Consider the following 18,645-nt stretch of genomic DNA (forward strand, 5'->3'; position numbering starts at 1 on the left):
CTAAAGTTATTAGGGAACAAAAAAGACGTGCAAATGAAGCAAATGAAGAGGAAATAGTCCATCTTCCGATTCTGCCTTATTGTAAACACATGCTCAGCTATTTTAAGAGTTGGTCTATAGTTATGTCTTATTTTTAAACTTAATTTTTTAAATATTTGGATAATGAGCTTATAAGCTATTGGTACGCATCATGAGATCCCGTTATGTTTTATTTTTCTTAAACAATATTCTAAATGATTATGAGTAAAATAAGGAGGTTGTAATTATCATTTTGAGAAAAAAAGGGTACTAAGTGAAGAGAGAACCTCAAATGGATGGTTGTAGTTGTCCAAATAAGGATCATTTTTTCTTAATCCATCATTACCTTTAGGTTGTTTGTAATTATCTAAATAAGAATCTAATTTTGTTTACAGGTTATTTACAAGTAATGGTTGATTTGAATTAAGCATTTGTTTTTATTTTGTTATTATTGTGTTATTATTTGCACTGATGATGAAAGTGCGTTGAAGAAAAGTAGTTATATTATTTGGTTATGACAATATTTTGTATTTTCAGTTGGAGATAATATAATTTGTTTTACTTCATATAACTATTATTTTAATGATTATTAACAAAATTCACTCAATAGATTATCCTTTTTTTTCGGATAAAATTCCATGGGTTTTCCTAAAATTCTTAAAATTATTTTTACCCACTCTATTCGATTATATGCCATAACACAACATTTTTCACTATGATTCACCGTGCAACGCACGGGTGTATTACTAGTTAATTGATTAATATACACGTCTGTATGTTTGTATAAAATTGTTTATACGATTTTTTTTCAATTTTTCGATGGCACGTGCCTTAAACCCAACACAAACAGTCAAACAACATCAAATAACATAATAAATTTAGATAACATATTCTTATTAAAAAAAAACATGGATAAGAGCATGCACTAGACATAATCCCAAATATGTAACATGAGCAAATGATATATATAAGATGATTGAAATCATGTAACTAAGTGTACGTCCATTCCCTAAGGTAAGGTTAAATTACGAAACTCCCTTATGTTTGGGTAATTACAATTATCTCTTAACTATGAATCTTCTTACACGTTCATCCCCGTGGTGTCAAATTCAAAATAATCTTCTTAATTTCGTTATTAAAATTAATGCTTTTATTAATAACAAAATATGTATTTATATTTTAGAAACTAATTTAGTAATAAATATGCTAATAAGTCGGTAATCATGTGCAATTGATTAAAATCATCAGTTATATGCTAATTAATAAAAATGGTGTTAATTACACCAAATTCTATTTTCACATCTATATTTCGTGGAAAAAAAATAAGATTTGGGGGGGAAAAAAAATAAGAAAATGGTGGATGAGTGGGAGATGAAAATTCACCAAAAAAAATTTGGTGGAAAATATGATTTGAAAATATGAGGTTGACCACAGTAGGAGACTAAAACCAATTCTCCATAATTTTAGATGTAATAGTAATATAGACTAAATTAGATGAAAAAAATGACGATGATGACCGGAATCAGAAACAACCTAAAAAGAAATGCTAAAAGTATTTGGGTAGAAAAAACCCTCGATCACTAACCCTAGACTACAAGTCCCAAACAGACTTTGGGGAAAAATCCATCTTCTCAGACCTAATAGGCAAAGAGCGAGAATCAAACATTTATTTCCGAAATTCCTTCACTTTTGTTATTGGAGCGACTATCAGCTGCAGACATGGGTTACCTTTGCCGTTGTACGTAACGTGCAGAAGCTCTATCTTTGTTTTCTTTCTAAAGAAGATGTTCGAGGCTTTCTTCCTCGATGCCTCTTCACCTGCAAAACACTTGTTGCTATGAGGCTCCGCTCTTGCGGTGTTATCCCTGTACGCCGCGCCGCTGTGTGTTTGCCTCTCCTCAAGAAGCTTCATCTAATTTACGTTCGTTTCGAGGCTGATGAGTCCCTTACGCACCTTATTTCCGGCTGTCCGGTGCTTCGGGAGTTGTCTATCAAATTATCACATGCTATGGCTTATTGTAATGTATCTTCACCTACAATTAAAAGGCTCATGCTCGATTTTAAATCCGATGGCACCAGGTTGGAGATAAATACCCCTGCACTTATATATCTCAAGATAAGTGATTCTTTCTCTGAGCATATTAAATGTGGGGTGCTAAACTCCTTAACTAAAGCAGATATCAATCTTATCAATGACGAGAACAAACCGGACTATTTCCTTTATTCTCGATCTCTGCTAGAACTCATTGATCGGTTTCGCAATGTCAAGTGCCTAAAATTAGTTTTATCGTATTGTCCAAAGGTATGCTTTCGATCTTTAATCACCTCATTCTCCATTTCTTTTGTTAATCACAATCTTATACTTTTTGTTTTACAGATTATTGACTCTGTAGTCTATGCTTGGACTACAAGTTTTCCTAAGTTAATCAGACTCCAATTGACTGCCGATATTCGTTTTATTTCAATGTTCCTAAAAAATACTGAAAATCTTGAATTCCTCGTTTTATCTGAGGTTTGTTAATGCAATATAAAAATTTTGTAGGTATCCTCGTTCATGTCTTCTATACCGTCTTAAAATATTTAAAGCCTCGTCTTTTTTTTTTGGTTGTTGGTGTCAACAGTTTTGCGAAGAAATACAAGGTTGGATGGAACCACTACAAAAAGTGCCGACATGCCTATTATCACATCTTAAAATTATAAATGTTGTTAACATCAAAGGTAAAAAGCACGAGCTTGAAATTATAAAATATCTATTGAGGAATGCGAAAGTCTTGGAGAGGATGGAAATATCATATCCCGGATCCCTTGGTTCCAACGAAGAAAATAATATGCTAAAGAAGATCTCACTTTTTCAACGCGGATCCGGAGCATGTAAAGTTGCCTTTGTTGCTGCCTGAATGCGCTTGTTCGCTGTAAAGTAACTTGACGCCTATATCTACCAACCACTTTTGCTTCGTAATTGCTTTACGCACTTATCTCTGTTTTATTATGACCTACAAAACTCCTCATCTTTACTTCAGTTTTTTGTAACTGCAATGTGATGAAACAAATATTTATTTTTCTAATTGCGGAAAGAAAGGTTAGTATGTTTTTGTCAAGAAGAGCTCCTGTACTACTAGTTACGTTGTTATTTCAAATGCATCCACTTAAGGCACAAGGCTTCATTTCTTTGTTGAAGTATTAATTTTGATTGCATTTCCTCGAATACATGTATGGTTATATATACATGCAAAGGGAAATTTATTATGGAAATTGACATGAAATTGAGTTCAGATAGCTGTTGTGTTACTTAGTTGTCCAAGAATTTATTGTCATCTTCATATTACTATTTTCTTTTATCTACGAAACAAATTTAAGGAAAGAGATTTCACAAATTATTTTCATCACTGGTTTCATAGGAAGCAAACATAAGAGAGATTTTGACTATGCAATAATGTTACTATAATTTTGTTGTTTGTAAAATAAAGTAACTTCACCCGCAATCAAAAGGCTCGAGTAAATACCCCAACACTTGGATATCGATATTTTAAGTGACGATGAACAAGACATTTTTAATTTATTCTCGATCGGTGCTGGAATTTATTGGTAGACTTTGCAACGTCAAGTTCCTAAAACTAGATTTGTCAGATTGCACACAGGTATGCATTCCATATTTCATGAGCTCGTTTTCCATTTCTTCAATGATGTAAATTAATCAATCTCGAATTGATTGTTGATTGTCGTTTTCTCTCCAAGTTTCTTGAAACAGCGCCCGATAATATTGAAATCTTATGCAGTGGTGGTTATAATATTAAGTATAAATTTTATCTTTTCTATTTCCTATATTTAAAATTCAATCGAGGTTTAATTATTTGAGTGACCTAACATCGATTATACTTGATATCCGTTGATCACGTAGCTCAATTTATTGATTGGACGACATCTGAGCTCAATGGCAAAAAAATAATTCCATTTGTTGCTAGGCTTTGCAATGTCGAGTGCCTAAAGTTAGGTTTGTCAAATTGTAACGAGGTATGTATTCCATCTTTCCTCGGCATTGTAAGTTTTAGTAACTTGATCAAACTCAAAATCTTGAAATCCTTATTTTATGGTGTATACAGTTCTTTATGCAAATGGAACAATTACCGCCTAATCAACAATGAGAAGAGAGAGAGAGAGAGAGCATTCTAATTTAAATTCGTGCTAGACATTTCTTAATTTCTTGATGCGAATTGGTACTTTGCACCAAATAATTACATGCACCATCGAATTATATGTCATTGGTACAGATACGGACCAAATTGTCCTCTTTGTTGATTCAATGGAAAGAGTTTTAAGCTTTGCTTTGTTATTTTAATAACTTTTAGATTTATATTATGTATCTTTGATTTATTCCATCGACATGCAAAACGTATAAGCACCTCCTTACTTGATAATTAATATTTTGGAAACCATATTGATATACCTAATTGGGGCAACCCAATGGGCTGGGTTTTTGGGTGATTTTGGGGTTGTAGAGAAATAAAATACTTTTTGTTATAAACCGTAAATAGCAATTTTCAAACTGTAAAAAGCATTTCATTTTATACATTATATAGATTTTCAAGGAAGTCCTAAAGTTGTGTGAAATATTTGGTGGCAATCGTATCCAAGCAGGGGCAAGTCCACCCCTTTTGGAGGGTGGACTCAAACCTACCCTTAAATTATAAAATTTACCGTATATTAATTATTATACTTATATATTTATTAAGCTCTCTCAATAGTTATTAATTACTAATTAGCTCATTTAAAATTCAAATTAATGTAAAAAAAGCTCCAATTATTATTAATTAATCCACCCAAAATTTAAAATTATACAAAAACACCCTTTTTTCTTTTCTTTTTTTCCATATTTTTTGATTTTGTCACTAAAAAATCCTAATTTTTTTGTAAAGGCGTTGCCCCGTACCCCAAAAATTTATGCCCATCATGTATCACACTCATGTACTCACTGCATCCAAGTGAGTTGATTGATGAATCCACAAGTAATGCAAAGGCATTTTCAGTGCCAGCACTACTTTTAGGATGATGGAATTTATATCCATCCCACCTAGTGTATATGTTTTACTAATATTGCTGAATTGTTTTTTTTTTACTATGATATGAATTTTATTACTTAGTATATAGATGAATTTTCATATTTCTACTGTTGTTTATAATGATATTTGTTGCGTTATTATTTTTATTTATAGTTATATTAATAGAGTTTTTGTATAATATTTTGTGCCATCGTATCGCAGTTGTTGGAGTGTTTCCAACCACTATGTCATCTATTGCACTGTGCGGAGCTAATTTTAACATTTTTATCCTTAATTTTGTGGGGCATTTTTAACTTTGTAGAAACCATATAATTATTCATTTTGTGATAGCTAGTATAAAACCAACTAATTGAGATGTTGCGATTTCTTTTACATAAAAGTCTAATATTCATTGTTAACAAAGAAGCATTATAGCATTTAAATACGTACATAATATACAGAAGGCGTAATATTTTGCCAAACATGACATATGTGCAACAAATGCTATTTGTGAGACCTTAAAGAGCATCCATACTAATTTTTTTTTCATATCTTTGGTATTCTTCCATTTGAAATTATGTGAAAGTATCCTTTTGAGACTTGTTCCGCGTATCCGTTTCAGATTATTGTAAATAATTATCCTTCTGTGAAAGTGTTCTCCAATTTTATTTCATTTTTTTCCACTTTTAATCTTTAGTTAGTGTCACATCGCTATTTTTTTTTCTCCAAAAAAGTAACGTGACCCATTTTCTTTTCTAATGTCGGTTCGATTTCGCCCTTATCTCCAAGTTACATTGTGTTTTTTTTCGTCGCTTCGTTTCATCCCTATTTTCATATACTATACAAATTTGAGCCCTCTACATAGTGTTAATCGGGTTTTTGTTTTTCTTCTAAGGGCAACTCCAACAGTCAGGTGCAATTCTATTATTTGCACTTTTTACACAATATGAGAGCAAAATCAGAGCTCCAACGGTGTAATAGAAAAATGCAAAAGTTAACAAATGGTAACTTTGGTTTCTCAAATTTGGAAAATGAAAGTTAAAATTTAACCAATTGTGAATAATAAGAAGAAAGAAAACTGCAAGTCTACAACCCATCTCTTTTAATCTCCAAATTTACGGAAAATTCAAAATTATAATATGAAAAAGGCGGCGGTTATATGCAAGCCCATTTTTTTATTAGTTCAAGACCTCCAAAATAAAAATACTAATTTACCCTTCATGAAATTTAAAATCAAATAAAAAACACAAAGCTTTAAAAACTAAAAAATAAACATTTCATTTGTGCAAGACCAAATAAAATACATAAATCCAGAAAACCCTCTTCCTTATTTCACGACTTAAAACTCTTCTCCTTCTTCCCCTTCTTCTTCACAAACCCACCAAGAAATCCTACACACCAAAATTATCAAATACATACCAAACATTCACGATGGAACCATAAAACAATGATATGGTGGTTTATAAGGGTGGAGAACACAATGTATGTTTTAACCGTTTATTTTTGCTTTTGGGTCTTTTTTTTTGTTGCGAAAAAAAATCGACAATACCAAAAATCGGTCTGCAAATACCAATTTTTGTTACTAAAGTCGGTAACCACATTCCGATTATTTTAATAAAAATCGGTACTTAAAAACCGATTTTTGTAGTAAAAATCGGCATGACAACACCGATTTGTTTTTGTATTATCGGTATTGTCATGCCGACTTGTACTACAAAATTCGATTTTTAAATACCGATTTTATTATAAGTGTTTTTTTAAGACCGTTTTCTCATACTTTCGTGCATCGCCCTAGGAGATTGATGGAGGATTATTCAAATGAATTATCTAACGAATAAATATTTGAGATACGGAAAGCTCTACTCGATTGGGTTAAAGAAGTGGTAGACGCCACCGAATGATGATAAACATTTTCGTTTCAAATATTTAAAAAATATCAATTAACCAAATATATAATGTATTATTTAAAAAAAATTCAAAAATATCGGTATTCGAAAACCGATTTTGTACTCAATAATCCACATTAGAACGCCGATTTTGACTTGTAAAGTCGACGTTGTGTCGCCAATTTGGTAAACAAAAATCGGTATTATGACGCCGATTTTCGTGTACAAAATCGGTCTGGATAAACCGATTTGGGAAACCAACGAAAAAAAATATAAAAAACCAATTCCAATCTCAAACTTTTTCCAAAATCGGCCAAATTATTGCAACCCAACAAGAAATAAGCATAGATTAATGTTCATTCATACATATTTAGCATAGATTAATATTTGGTAGTCGTGATATTTCTTTTTTGTTTTTTTTTTGTTCTTTTTTTTATTTTTTGATTTTTTGTCTTGAACAAATTAAAAATAAGATTTATTTGTATTTGAGTATTATTTGTGGATAAGGGTATATTTGTCATCTTTGGTATTGATGTAATAAAATTAGATAAATTTACGGGCTTGAACTAATAAACTCTTTTATGTGGTTTTGAACTAATAAAAAAATGGGGTTATATGAGATAACCCCTTTATTTAATTTCCTAAGAGGGATAAGTCCAAATAATAATCATACTTTTGGGATAACCCCTCCCATAGCAAAATACTTATATTACCCTTGTGGTGTATTTTTGAATTTTAATGTTTAATTTAATTTCTCAAAACAACTCCCCTAAAAATCCGCCTAATCCCCTAAAATCACTCAAAAAATCTCAAACCGCTTTCAATTAAAAATAAATTACGATTGTTTGATTATGTTTTTAATTAAGGGATTTTTTTTTGCTGAAATTGTTTTTTTAAATTTTGATTAAATTGTGTTTTTTTTTTAATTTATTTTTATTCGGAAGCTTTTTTATAAGAAAATTATAAAATTTTGATTTTCTTAAAAAAAAAATTCGTTATTAAAAATTGATTTTTAATTTTGATTTTTTTTAAATTCTCTATTTACATTTCGATTTAAAAAACAAAGTTTTAACAAATTAAAATTCACTATAAACTTATCGAAAACCACTATGTAATCAACGAAAATCACTATGTAATTAATGTATTCTATTACAAAAATTCATTATAAATTTATCGAAAACCACTATGTATTAATGTAGTTCATTACGAAAATCCATTATAAGGTTATCGAAAACCACTAAATAATTAACATTATCTATTACGAATTCGAAAATTCATTATAAGCTTATCAAAAACCACTAAATAATTAACATTATCTATTATGAAAATTCAATGTAAACTTATTGAAAAATTCAATTTTTTAAAAAATCATTTTACTTCCGGAAGGTTTACCAAAAAATGAAATCCACTACACATTTATCAAAAATATCGACATTCATTATAAAAAAAATATATAAAAAAAAAATTAAATTGTCGTAATCCATTGTAAAATTAACGTAATTCACTATTTACTGTCTCAGTTTAAAATCCACTATTATAGGTACACATCAAAATTTATGAACATTCACTATCTAAAAAAAATTAACGTAATCCTGCCTGAATTTGAAATCCACTATTCAATGTCCCTCTAACGTAATCCACTATTTAATGTCGCGTAAGAATTCGAAAACCACTATCCACTATTCACTGTCTAAGTTTGAAATCCACTATTCACTGCCTAAATTTGAAATCCACTATACAGTGTACGCGTTGTCAACCCCATCCCTCTAACGTAATCCACTCTTTAATGTCGAAAACCACTATTTACTAAAACCACTATTTACCGTAAGCGCATCGACACCCCTTCCTCTATTCCTCGCGCCTGCAGCAGGTATATTTTAACTGAAATCCACTACAAGTTCATCAAAAACCACTACAAAAATGTAGAAATCCACTACATAAGATCCCTTTACAAAGAGAAAACCCATAAAAAACTTGCCTAAATTCACAAAAAAAAAAAAAATCCCCTTTAATAAACAATGTCATTGCAGACAATAATAGAGTCACCCGAGCATCACCCAACCTCGTCCTACTTGTTGCCATCACTCCGTTTGTGCAAAAACATGAACCGAACAAAAAGAAGACAACAACGTGTAAATTTAATTCATTCAAAACAAAATCGATTTACAAATCAAGAATTTTAAATTTACTACAATCTCATCCAAACCCACTATACAAAGTTAGAAAGAGAAATAAACATATAAAACTTACGAACATATGAAACTGACTAAACATTCTCTCCCACGAACAGAACATGAGATTTCATTCGAATGGAAGGAAATACGATATTAAATTAAATTATTATTAAAAACTGTGCATTCCCATTTATTGAAAAAAAAATTCAATTAAATTTGAAAGCCTCCGAAAATCAAGTAAAAAAATTGAATAAGAAATAATAAAAATTCTCCATACTTTTCAAATTACCCGTATATAATCCCATCGAAAAAAAAACACAAGAGACGAAATAATCAAAATTCTCCATACTTTTCAAATTACCCGTACGTCTCATCGCTCCCATCACAAAAAAAAACACCGGCTCTTTCTGTGTTGTCTGGGAAGATGGAGATCCCCGCCCTAGAGGATGAACGAACCGCGGCAGCTGATATGGTGGATGACAAGAAGGCAGACGCAGGCTCTCCATTAAGGCGGTGATGATGACGAAGATCTCACATCGACGAAGATGACCGGAAGATATCTCTGCTGTTGTGGAGGAAGAGAGGGGGCGCATGTTGAAAAAAAAAAGAATCGAGAAAAAAACGTGTGGTAGAATTAGGGTAGATGTAATTGATTTATTATAATTTAATATTAAATTATATGTTTTGTTAAATAAAAAATTAGATCTGTGCAAGGAAATAATTAAGGGTATTATGGAAATAACATAATTAAAATAGTTAATAAATAAAATTTAGGATTTATCTCAAAAAGAGGGAAAAAAAATGGGTCTGCACTAATTATAAAAGGCATATGGGGGTGTTTTATCAAATAATCCCTAAAAAAATAGGCTTGCATATAACGGCCGCATATGAAAAAATAATAATATATAATTATTGTTTAAATTATAAACAATGTTGTTGGAGTATACGATTAAAAGTAGTAGTGCATAACATTGATATAAACAACCAATTTAAAAATAATTGTTGGAGATGAACTAAACTAGGTTGGGGTGGGTAAATATGTAAAGTTGAGGTAAAGTGAGCGTAATTTATTATGTACTTCTTAAATTTGGTTTTATAAACAGGTAGGGGGCCAAGCCCAACCCCACCCTCATTGGGTGTCGTTCTCTTAAAAAAAAAATGTTTTAAGGTTTAGGAAAAAAAAAAAAAAGGAAAAAGGAAAAGAAATTAGCGGTGTAAAGAAAGTGGAGTGTGGTGAGGGGAATGTGTGATATTCTAGTAAAAATTGAAATTGTGTGACATTCTTCCTTGTCACCACCACCCACATTTCGGCCTCTCTGTAAAAAAACAAAAAAAAAAAAAAAAAAAAAGTTATCCAGTATAAGAAAGAAGTTCTAGAGAATGCCGGGTGAAATAGTCGGAAAGGTGATAAAATCCGAAGCGGGGGATTTGCCGTCAGTGTATGACCTAGAGTACAGGGCAAGTGAGGACGACGCCTGGTACAGCGTCTACGTCGTTTTTGATGCCCATTCTCAAACACTCACCATCAAATACTTGTGCACGCCTGAGGTTTACGAGCGCGTACTCCACGCCGGAGAGTTCCACTCGGAGTCCCAAGCCGATGAACTTGCCCGCCGTTTCCGACCTATTTCTCAGCAGTTGCAGGATCATGACTGCGCCAAACTCCTAATCGGAGCCACCGTTTGCGCCGCCCACGGCACCGGAGATAACGATCTCAGATTCTACGACGCCGTTATTGATGATGTGACCTTCTTCTCTATTCTCTCTTTTTATTATTTTTATTATTATTATTATTATTTTCCTTCTTCTTCCTCTTATTATTATTATCATTATTATTACTATTGTTATTGTTTTAAATGCTAATTTGCTCATATAATAGCGTTTGGTTGCTGGGTAAGTAATTTCATGTTTTGTTTTGAAGACGTGTTGCTTGAAAGATTAGATGGTGAACGCTGTTTAACCATCAAAATTAACAATAATATCACAGCTACATTGAAACTGTATACTATAATCGTTGTTGTAGCATCTGAATCCCAAATAAACTAAGCAAGTATCAGTACACATGTGCTAAAAGAGACATCATGAAATGTCTTTATGCCAGATGCTGTATGAAACATCGATAAATATCTTTTGGGTCGTTTTCATTTGTTTTTTGACACTTTGATCTGAGATTATATACAAGTTAGGGGTCTGCTTAACCCTCTGCCCCCGATGTTTTTTTGAAAAAAATGTAAAATGAACTGACACAACACAAGTTACCACACTAAGGTGCAAATCAATAATTTCATATTTGTCCTTTCTTGCAAAGAATGATTAATGACTTAAAATGGTTTATCATGTCCATTAGAGAGGTGGCTTTAAGATCTTTAATCTAGCTTTGATGGAAGTGTGGATTGGAATTGAAGTGTACATTGGAACAGAAAAAAAGTATCAATATACTTCCTTTTTGAGATGGAGGGAGTAATCATTTTGAAGATCTTGGGAAGATATTATTTCTATTGTTGGGCTTTTTGGCTAAACTGAAGGTTATTTGTTACCGATTACTGGTTTAAGGTCTTAACTCATAACATCATTTGATTGTTAAGATATTAAACTTAACATGATCAGATCTTCTAATTCACATATATGCAAGCTGCACTTATTTCTATTACCTTTATTAAATTTAACATGATCAGATCTTCTAATTCACATATATGCAAGCTGCACTTATTTCTATTACCTTTCTGTTTCAGTTTAACTTCTATGATGTAATTTGGAAATCCTCAAGTATATGTGATCAAGTTCATCAAGCTGCTGAGTTTATTAGGAGATAATATGTTTGAAAAGTGACACAGTACTTTGTGATTTTTGAGAAACAAAAGTGCACATTGAAAGTGAAAAAAAAAAAAATTAAATTTAAAAAAAATCAAGAATATGAAACTATTGGCGAGATATTATTTGTACTTTCTGTAACATTTTGTATAAGTTGAGTTTTGTTTTAGATTGGTTACTAATTTAAGATCTTCACATCATTTGATTGTTAAGATATTATCTTCGAATGCACAAAGATGCAAGTTGCGCTTCTTTCTATTACTTTTCTGTTTCAGTTTAACTTCTCTGGTGTATTTGGCTATCCTCAAGTATATTTGATCAAGTTAATTAATGTGCTAAGTTTATTAGGAGAAAATAATTTTGTGTTCCTCCTTACTAAGATTCTGAATTCGGTTGAAATAGGTAATGCTATATACTACTACTACATATCTAAAGTGAAGATATTATGAATTTTAGTAAAGTCTAGCTGTTATAATTTCTTCTTCTCGGTTTTGTAATACCCAAATCCTTTTGTGTTGCTTCATCCTATATTTGCTGGGTGAACCACCAGTCACATTCGTTTGGTGGTGGATAAGATGAGTGTTTGTGCACTTTTGTCTATTATGGTTTTATGTTGTCATGTCTAAGTTAGTTATATTTGTAAGCTGATATAGTTGCCAAATGGCAATCAAATGAATTAATTTTTAGATTTTCAAAAACAAAACATGCAGACTGGAACAAGCAGAAAAGGAAATCAAGACTTTCCTTTATAAGATAGAGGGGGTAATATTTTGAGAATCTTGGGTAGATACTGTTTCCACTTCTGCAACTTTTTGTGTAAAACGAATTTTATTTGAGATGTTGGTTAATGGTTTAAGGTTTGGAGATCATTTGATTTTAAGATATTAAATTTAGCATGATCAGTATCTTGCAATGCACCTAGATGCACGCCTGCACTTCCTTCAATTACTTTTCAGTTTTGGTTTAACGTCATTCATGTATTTGGATATCCTGAAAAATATCCGATCAAGTTCATTAAAGTGCTTTTATTAAATGAATTTTAGGCACACACAGAGTAGGATTCTGAAATCTGAATTTAATTTGAAATAGGTAATGCTGTATATCTGTTGTAAATGCTCAATCCTTTTGTTTTGTTGCATCTTATATTTTGTAGGTGAACCGCCGGTCACATTCGTTTCGTGGTGGAGAAGAGGAGTGCTTGTGCACTTTTGTGCTATTCTGGAAACATGGACGTGGTGATGGTACTTTAACCACCGCTAACATTGGAGGCATTTGCACGTTGGAGTCTGACTATCAAATTGATCCGAGAATCTTTGACTTTGTGACATTGGTAAAACAGAAAATCAGTGCTTCAAAATATATCTCAGTTTCAGAAAGTCTTGGTTCAGCATCTAATGGTCCATCATCTCTCAAAAAGAAAAACAACGTAGAGTCATCTCAAATTAGACCCTTGGTAAGGATTAACGTTGAGTTCGTAAATGGTAATTTTTTTTTTGTTAAATTTCATTTTTGTGATTTGATTGGATAAGTTGGTTTTAGGAGACGAAGAATAGCATGACACAGAAGAGCCTGAAATGGGAAAGTGAAGGTTGACTGTCCTGAATTTTATTACCATTAAGTAATATTTATATAAGTACACTGTTGTGCTGTTGTAGAGGCCATCTTTTAATTTTGTTTTTTTCATTCCTATGTTTGTTTTTATTTTTCCATGACATATTTAGTAAGGAGTCGAGATGAAGATATTGGATCCGAACCTTGCGATGTTTTAGCTGGAGCTGAAGGTCAACATTTCATACTAATCAATAACTTAGAGAAAGACTTGAACCCTTCATCGATCAAGAAATTCATTTTCGAACAAACAACTATTTTGCCCCAAGCTCTTGTTTTTCCAAGACTGTCATCCGATCCATTTGCAAGAGGAGCCATTGTGGTGGATTCTCAGAAGAAGGTTCAAACAATATACAAGTTCTTGGACAATCCTAACAACCTAATTGTGTCTTCAAGGGGAAGGTAATATTTAGGAAAAAGAAGTTTCATCTCGCAGTATCATTTGTTTATACAAGTTGCATACTTATTTGAACTTGTTTTGGAAGTTCATTCTACTGTTTTCTGCAGATTTAGCACACTTAATATTCTCTAGTTAATTATGATGATGCAACTCTTTAAATCTTACATGTTTTCCCATGAATACTCGGGCATGATAATATATCCATTTGTGTTTATAAAATTTAAGTTTCATTTGTTGGGTGGAGTTGTTATTATGCTAAACCTACCCTCTTCTCATATCCTTACATCCTCTAGAGATTTTTTAAAAAGATCCTTTCATTTGATTTACATGCACACACTGGAATAAAAGTTGAAAGTAGTCATCTATCTCAATTACGTTTCTAATTCATGCTTATTCAAGCAGTGTTTATTTTGTTTCAAGTGTATAATTTAAACTACCATCTAATATTTATTGCTTTAACAACTTCTAAAGGCTAGTGTCATACATTTATATCAGGGTAGTGGTGCAATACAATATAATATATGCATCATACTATCAGGGAAAACTCTCTCCCCCCTTCTGCAATTCTTTGGTTCTTTTTCGGATTGCTTTGTAGTTCAGTTTATGGAATGCAATACAAGTTGCAGCAATTCCTTTGTTCTTTTTCACTTAATATGAACAATCGAAATACAATTGTTACTCAGCTGTTTATGCTGAAAATGTTTGGACAGTAAAACAATTAGCAATTAGCAATACAAGACTTTAAAGCAGTCAGTTTAAGGGAAACTTATCGTAGTTCCCAGGAAGAACTGATTTTAGCTTGATAAATTGAGAAAGATTTTGCATAGGAGCTTTGTTCGCGTATTCTCTCTTCTCTCTCTTTTTCGTTTCTTTTTTCCGTTACATTCCTTTTTATATCCAGCGATTCAGATCTGACTGTTGAATGACCCCGATTGAATTTGTCTTATAAATTCTTGACCATTTTGACACTCACTTGCTGACAGTGATTTCCCGATCCAGATCCTCGAACTTCATTTAACCTTTTTATTCGTTGATTTTGAATTTTGGACATTCCTTTGGTCCTTTTGATGTTTAGCTTTGACCATCACTTCTGAGATATTACTATAAGTTGTTTGTCGTATTCTCCATCTTTTCTTTAGCTGAATTCATGTCTTTCTTTTAGCTAACTTGGTCTGCTCGGGTACTTTAATTGACTTGCTGTATGATCCAGCTGACTCCTCAATTCAATTGTTTCAGCTTGCCACTTCACTCGACTCTTAGTCAACTTTGGTGTACTGTTCTACTTCCATCTGACATTCTCAACAGATAAGATAACCCTTTACAAGATTCCCAACAAAACAATTTTTTGGAGAATTTATCATAACACTTCATTATTTACTATCATCAAAAGTAAGCAATATTTGCCTAACAAACATTTTTTCACGACTACTGCATTGAATACTAGTTTCTCATGAATTTTTGAACTGATCCAGATAATGTGACCAGGCTTTTCATTCTTGTAAGTTATACGTTTAACTGTTTGGAGAGAGAGATTTTTGCTTTCTTGATGGAAACTAAGCATTTTCTAATTTTCTACTTTATGCAGGCCATGGGTTATTACTGAAAGACCATTTGCAGGAACATTTACAAGTACATGGAAGTTAATCCCGACAGACCTGGTAAGTCTAGTATTTAACTCTTTGTTGTTGCACGAAAGCAAAGATAAGATATCCATTTGTCACTTTTCAAGGCTTCTAATGAGAGGTTAATAACCAATCCACAAGATGTGTAAATAATGAGTATTGATGAATAGGCCCACAAGATGTATCTCAGTCAAATGAGCTTTAGGTTTCTCTCTCTTACTTTTAATTCCGATATACTAAAAGAGGGTTTACAGTTTTTACTTTTTTTGCCTGCGTTTACGCTCACTTTCAGTTATATGAAACTACCTGGTCTTTCAGCACCTATTTTCCAAATTTCAGAGATAATGTTAATTTTTTGCTGTGCAGGATGAAAACATTAGAACTGACAAAGAACTGGAAATAGTACGTTCAGGAACTGAATCTTACAAGAGAGCAAAGCAATTAAGAGACCTATTTACTGAATATTTAAATCATGAATCAATAGTTTGCAAGAAGTTAGCTTTGGAAGAAAAGAAGATCTGCCGGTCGTTCCGACGAGCTTAGATAGCTTTTAATGAACAATCCTTGAACATATATCCATGCATTCAGGTAATTCATAATCTCACAAATTTCTCTCCTAGTAAAGTGTTATTCTATCTGAAAGAGTTTGAAAAAAGAAGCGAATTTGATTGTTTAGTTTTGCCTACTAAATTTAACAAGAGATGGCCACGATTAGAATCACAATTTGGTTTTGCAACTTCTTTTCTACCTTTTGATTTTGTGTATATTTATATTGAAATTCTTGTCAACCTTTTTCACCCTTGCAACTTGGAAGGAAGTAGGCTTTAGCAAGAAACCGAGCCCTTAGCAATACTTTGATAAGCGATAACCTTTAGTTCGCCTTAGCTGTGGCTTTGTAAGTGTGACGTAATATTACTCTAATCTTTTATGTTGATCCTCGAAAACTGATTTTGCACAATATAACTGAAGATTAGAGGATGTGATTTTTCTTCATTGTTCAGACATGCTGGAACTAAGCAGTATTATGATTGTAGAGGATGTGAACTTGTTGTGTAGGCAGGCAGCCTGTAATTAAGTTGTGATGTCACTGCTGAAGCTCGTGTCTTCTTTGTGGATGTTCATGCAGAAATTATGTGCATTTAGTCTTATTTCCGAATTTCTTATGATTAGCTACTTAATATTGCAATAATCAGAGATCTTTTGGCGGTAGTTCTAACACAACTTTTCCTTTGTGAAAACAGATGCTGCTGCTGGAAGAATATTTTTGACAAACACCAAAATCAATCAGCCCTCTTTTGAGACAGGAACATTTACTGTAAATGTTGTCCCTGTCTGTCACTTCAAATATATATCTGTATATGAATCAGCTTATCTAACTACTTTTATATTTTGTTTATATTTTGCGCAATTATCGCGTTGTACATGTCGGAAACTTGGTATAATATCGACAATGTCATGAATCTAGTAGTCCTTTTACTGTTTTAAGGGATAATCCATTTTGTGTCTATGTTTTCCAAAGTAAACACATGTTCCACTCTGCTCCAGAATGGTCAACCCCGTTTCAAAAAAATATGATATAGTGAACTAAATCAAGTTGTCTGCATACATACCAGTTGATTTTTTTTAGTTGACTACGTTCAAGTTAATTCGATTCAAGTCGATTAAGGTTTTTAATTTGGTCGAATGTATTGAAATGACTCCCATACGACAGGCTTTTGAATGCTTGTCAAAGGCTGTGTGGAAAACTAGCTTCACTTTCATGATTCCCTATACTCGATTTTCCTTATCACGAGTAGATGTACTTGCGGGTTCCAATTCTCGTACAAGCCATATATACTCGCATTTAAACAATTAAAACATTTTTTTCATGCCCACCGACCAATCTGAAGAAATAAAGGTTATGTTTGGTAGGCTTTTGAGCTTCTGTTTCCATTTTATTCTGCAGAAAGATATTTTGGGAGAAGAATTTGGGAATAAAATAAATTTTGTTTGTGTTTTGGGAGTAGATAATTTGTACTGTAGCAAGTCAAACGATGATTTTAATTTGTATTTTAGTGAAAACATTTTCTCCGGTCAAATAATGTTTAGTAGAGACGTTTGAATTTTTTTTCGAAAAGCTTTTGAAAATAATGTTCTACTTCACCGTGCCATCCAAAAATCCATAGCAAACATTGCCATCAAGTTCAATCTACATGAGTCTTGTATCATAAATTTAATAATTGTAGCAAATGTTTCAAGCACGAGCAAGAAATTTGGTGTAGATTTAAGCGCCCAGTCATTGATCTCAAATATTTGTAAAAAAAATTAAAATGTTTAGATTTCATGAACCCTCAGTCTGAAGACTGGAGAAACTCGCTTGGTACCGGTTGAACTGCAAACGATTTGGCATGAACCATCACCGAATCTTGTTTTGAAATTTCAACAACTAGAGTAGAGGGACACACTTATTTCAATATAGATAATCTTTTAAGTTTAGAATTAAGAAGGGAATGGTTAGTTATTCCTATTGGTTACATGCAGAATGTCTGTTCGAAATGACGAGTCCACCCAGGCACACATTCATAAAAACAAAAGAATTACTAAGTTTATTACACAAAAACAATTAATCACAAAAACATAAAAAAAAAAATACAAACAAACAAATGGTGACCAATTTTACATAAAATATACATATTATATACATACAGACATATGCATATACACACATACATACATATACATATATATATATATATACCTGATATGCCTAATTGGCCCAACCCAATGGGTCTACAAATTATTTACCTACTGGGCCACAAGCCCAATATCGAAGACCACTATCACCGAGGCCCAATCACCTTCAAGTAAGGTTTGGGCCCGACAATCTCGACTAAGCTATAAATAAAGGTTTGAACTCATTCCTTAAAAAAGGTCCTATTAACTGAGCAATACTATCAACTGTATTCTCTGGACTATTTCTATGATCAGCACGTCTGACTTGAGCGTCGGAGGGGTTTCCGCCGGATCAACCCCCGGCTTAGTTCATGTGTTCTATGATCGCAGGTACCTCAGGATCATCAAGTTGTCAAGCTACTGATCTGCTTTGCTCTC

At 32.4% G+C, this 18,645-nt stretch overlaps 2 protein-coding genes and 1 long non-coding RNA gene across 3 annotated transcripts; 2 read left to right on the forward strand and 1 right to left on the reverse strand.

The window, feature by feature from the left end:
• Positions 1 to 1,723: 1,723 nt before the first annotated feature.
• On the forward strand, positions 1,724 to 3,175 carry LOC105962311 (putative FBD-associated F-box protein At5g53635). Its single transcript, XM_088827122.1, has 3 exons — positions 1,724 to 2,320; positions 2,396 to 2,530; positions 2,640 to 3,175. The coding sequence occupies exons 1-3, from the start codon at positions 1,856 to 1,858 to the stop codon at positions 2,913 to 2,915; spliced, it is 876 nt and encodes a 291-aa protein (XP_088683248.1). The 5' UTR covers positions 1,724 to 1,855; the 3' UTR covers positions 2,916 to 3,175.
• A 5,235-nt stretch (positions 3,176 to 8,410) lies between these two features.
• LOC148766468 (uncharacterized) lies at positions 8,411 to 9,678 on the reverse strand. Its single transcript, XR_016035071.1, has 2 exons — positions 9,464 to 9,678; positions 8,411 to 9,024 (listed from the first exon to the last, which is right to left on the reverse strand). It is a non-coding gene; the product is annotated as an uncharacterized LOC148766468 (long non-coding RNA).
• Positions 9,679 to 10,325: 647 nt separating this feature from the next.
• LOC105962328 (SAWADEE protein) lies at positions 10,326 to 17,047 on the forward strand. The gene is made up of 7 exons (XM_012986625.2): positions 10,326 to 10,857; positions 13,079 to 13,378; positions 13,465 to 13,513; positions 13,647 to 13,935; positions 15,519 to 15,591; positions 15,922 to 16,143; positions 16,797 to 17,047. Exons 1-6 carry the CDS (start codon positions 10,495 to 10,497, stop codon positions 16,096 to 16,098), a joined length of 1,251 nt encoding a protein of 416 aa, XP_012842079.2. The 5' UTR covers positions 10,326 to 10,494; the 3' UTR covers positions 16,099 to 16,143; positions 16,797 to 17,047.
• The last annotated feature ends 1,598 nt before the right edge of the window (positions 17,048 to 18,645 follow it).

Source organism: Erythranthe guttata, chromosome 12, assembly GCF_056151865.1.
Source record: "Erythranthe guttata isolate IM_541 chromosome 12, IM_541, whole genome shotgun sequence".
Classification (NCBI taxonomy): domain Eukaryota; kingdom Viridiplantae; phylum Streptophyta; class Magnoliopsida; order Lamiales; family Phrymaceae; genus Erythranthe; species Erythranthe guttata.

Coding starts and splice junctions, on each gene's coding strand:
- LOC105962311 (XM_088827122.1), top strand. CDS start 1,856: ATGAGGCTCCGCTCTTGCGGTGTTATCCCTGTACGCCGCGCCGCTGTG. Junction 2,321..2,395: donor TTTTATCGTATTGTCCAAAG/GTATGCTTTCGA, acceptor TTTGTTTTACAG/ATTATTGACTCTGTAGTCTA. Junction 2,531..2,639: donor AATTCCTCGTTTTATCTGAG/GTTTGTTAATGC, acceptor TGGTGTCAACAG/TTTTGCGAAGAAATACAAGG.
- LOC105962328 (XM_012986625.2), top strand. CDS start 10,495: ATGCCGGGTGAAATAGTCGGAAAGGTGATAAAATCCGAAGCGGGGGAT. Junction 13,514..13,646: donor CCTGAAATGGGAAAGTGAAG/GTTGACTGTCCT, acceptor TGACATATTTAG/TAAGGAGTCGAGATGAAGAT. Junction 15,592..15,921: donor AGTTAATCCCGACAGACCTG/GTAAGTCTAGTA, acceptor TTTGCTGTGCAG/GATGAAAACATTAGAACTGA.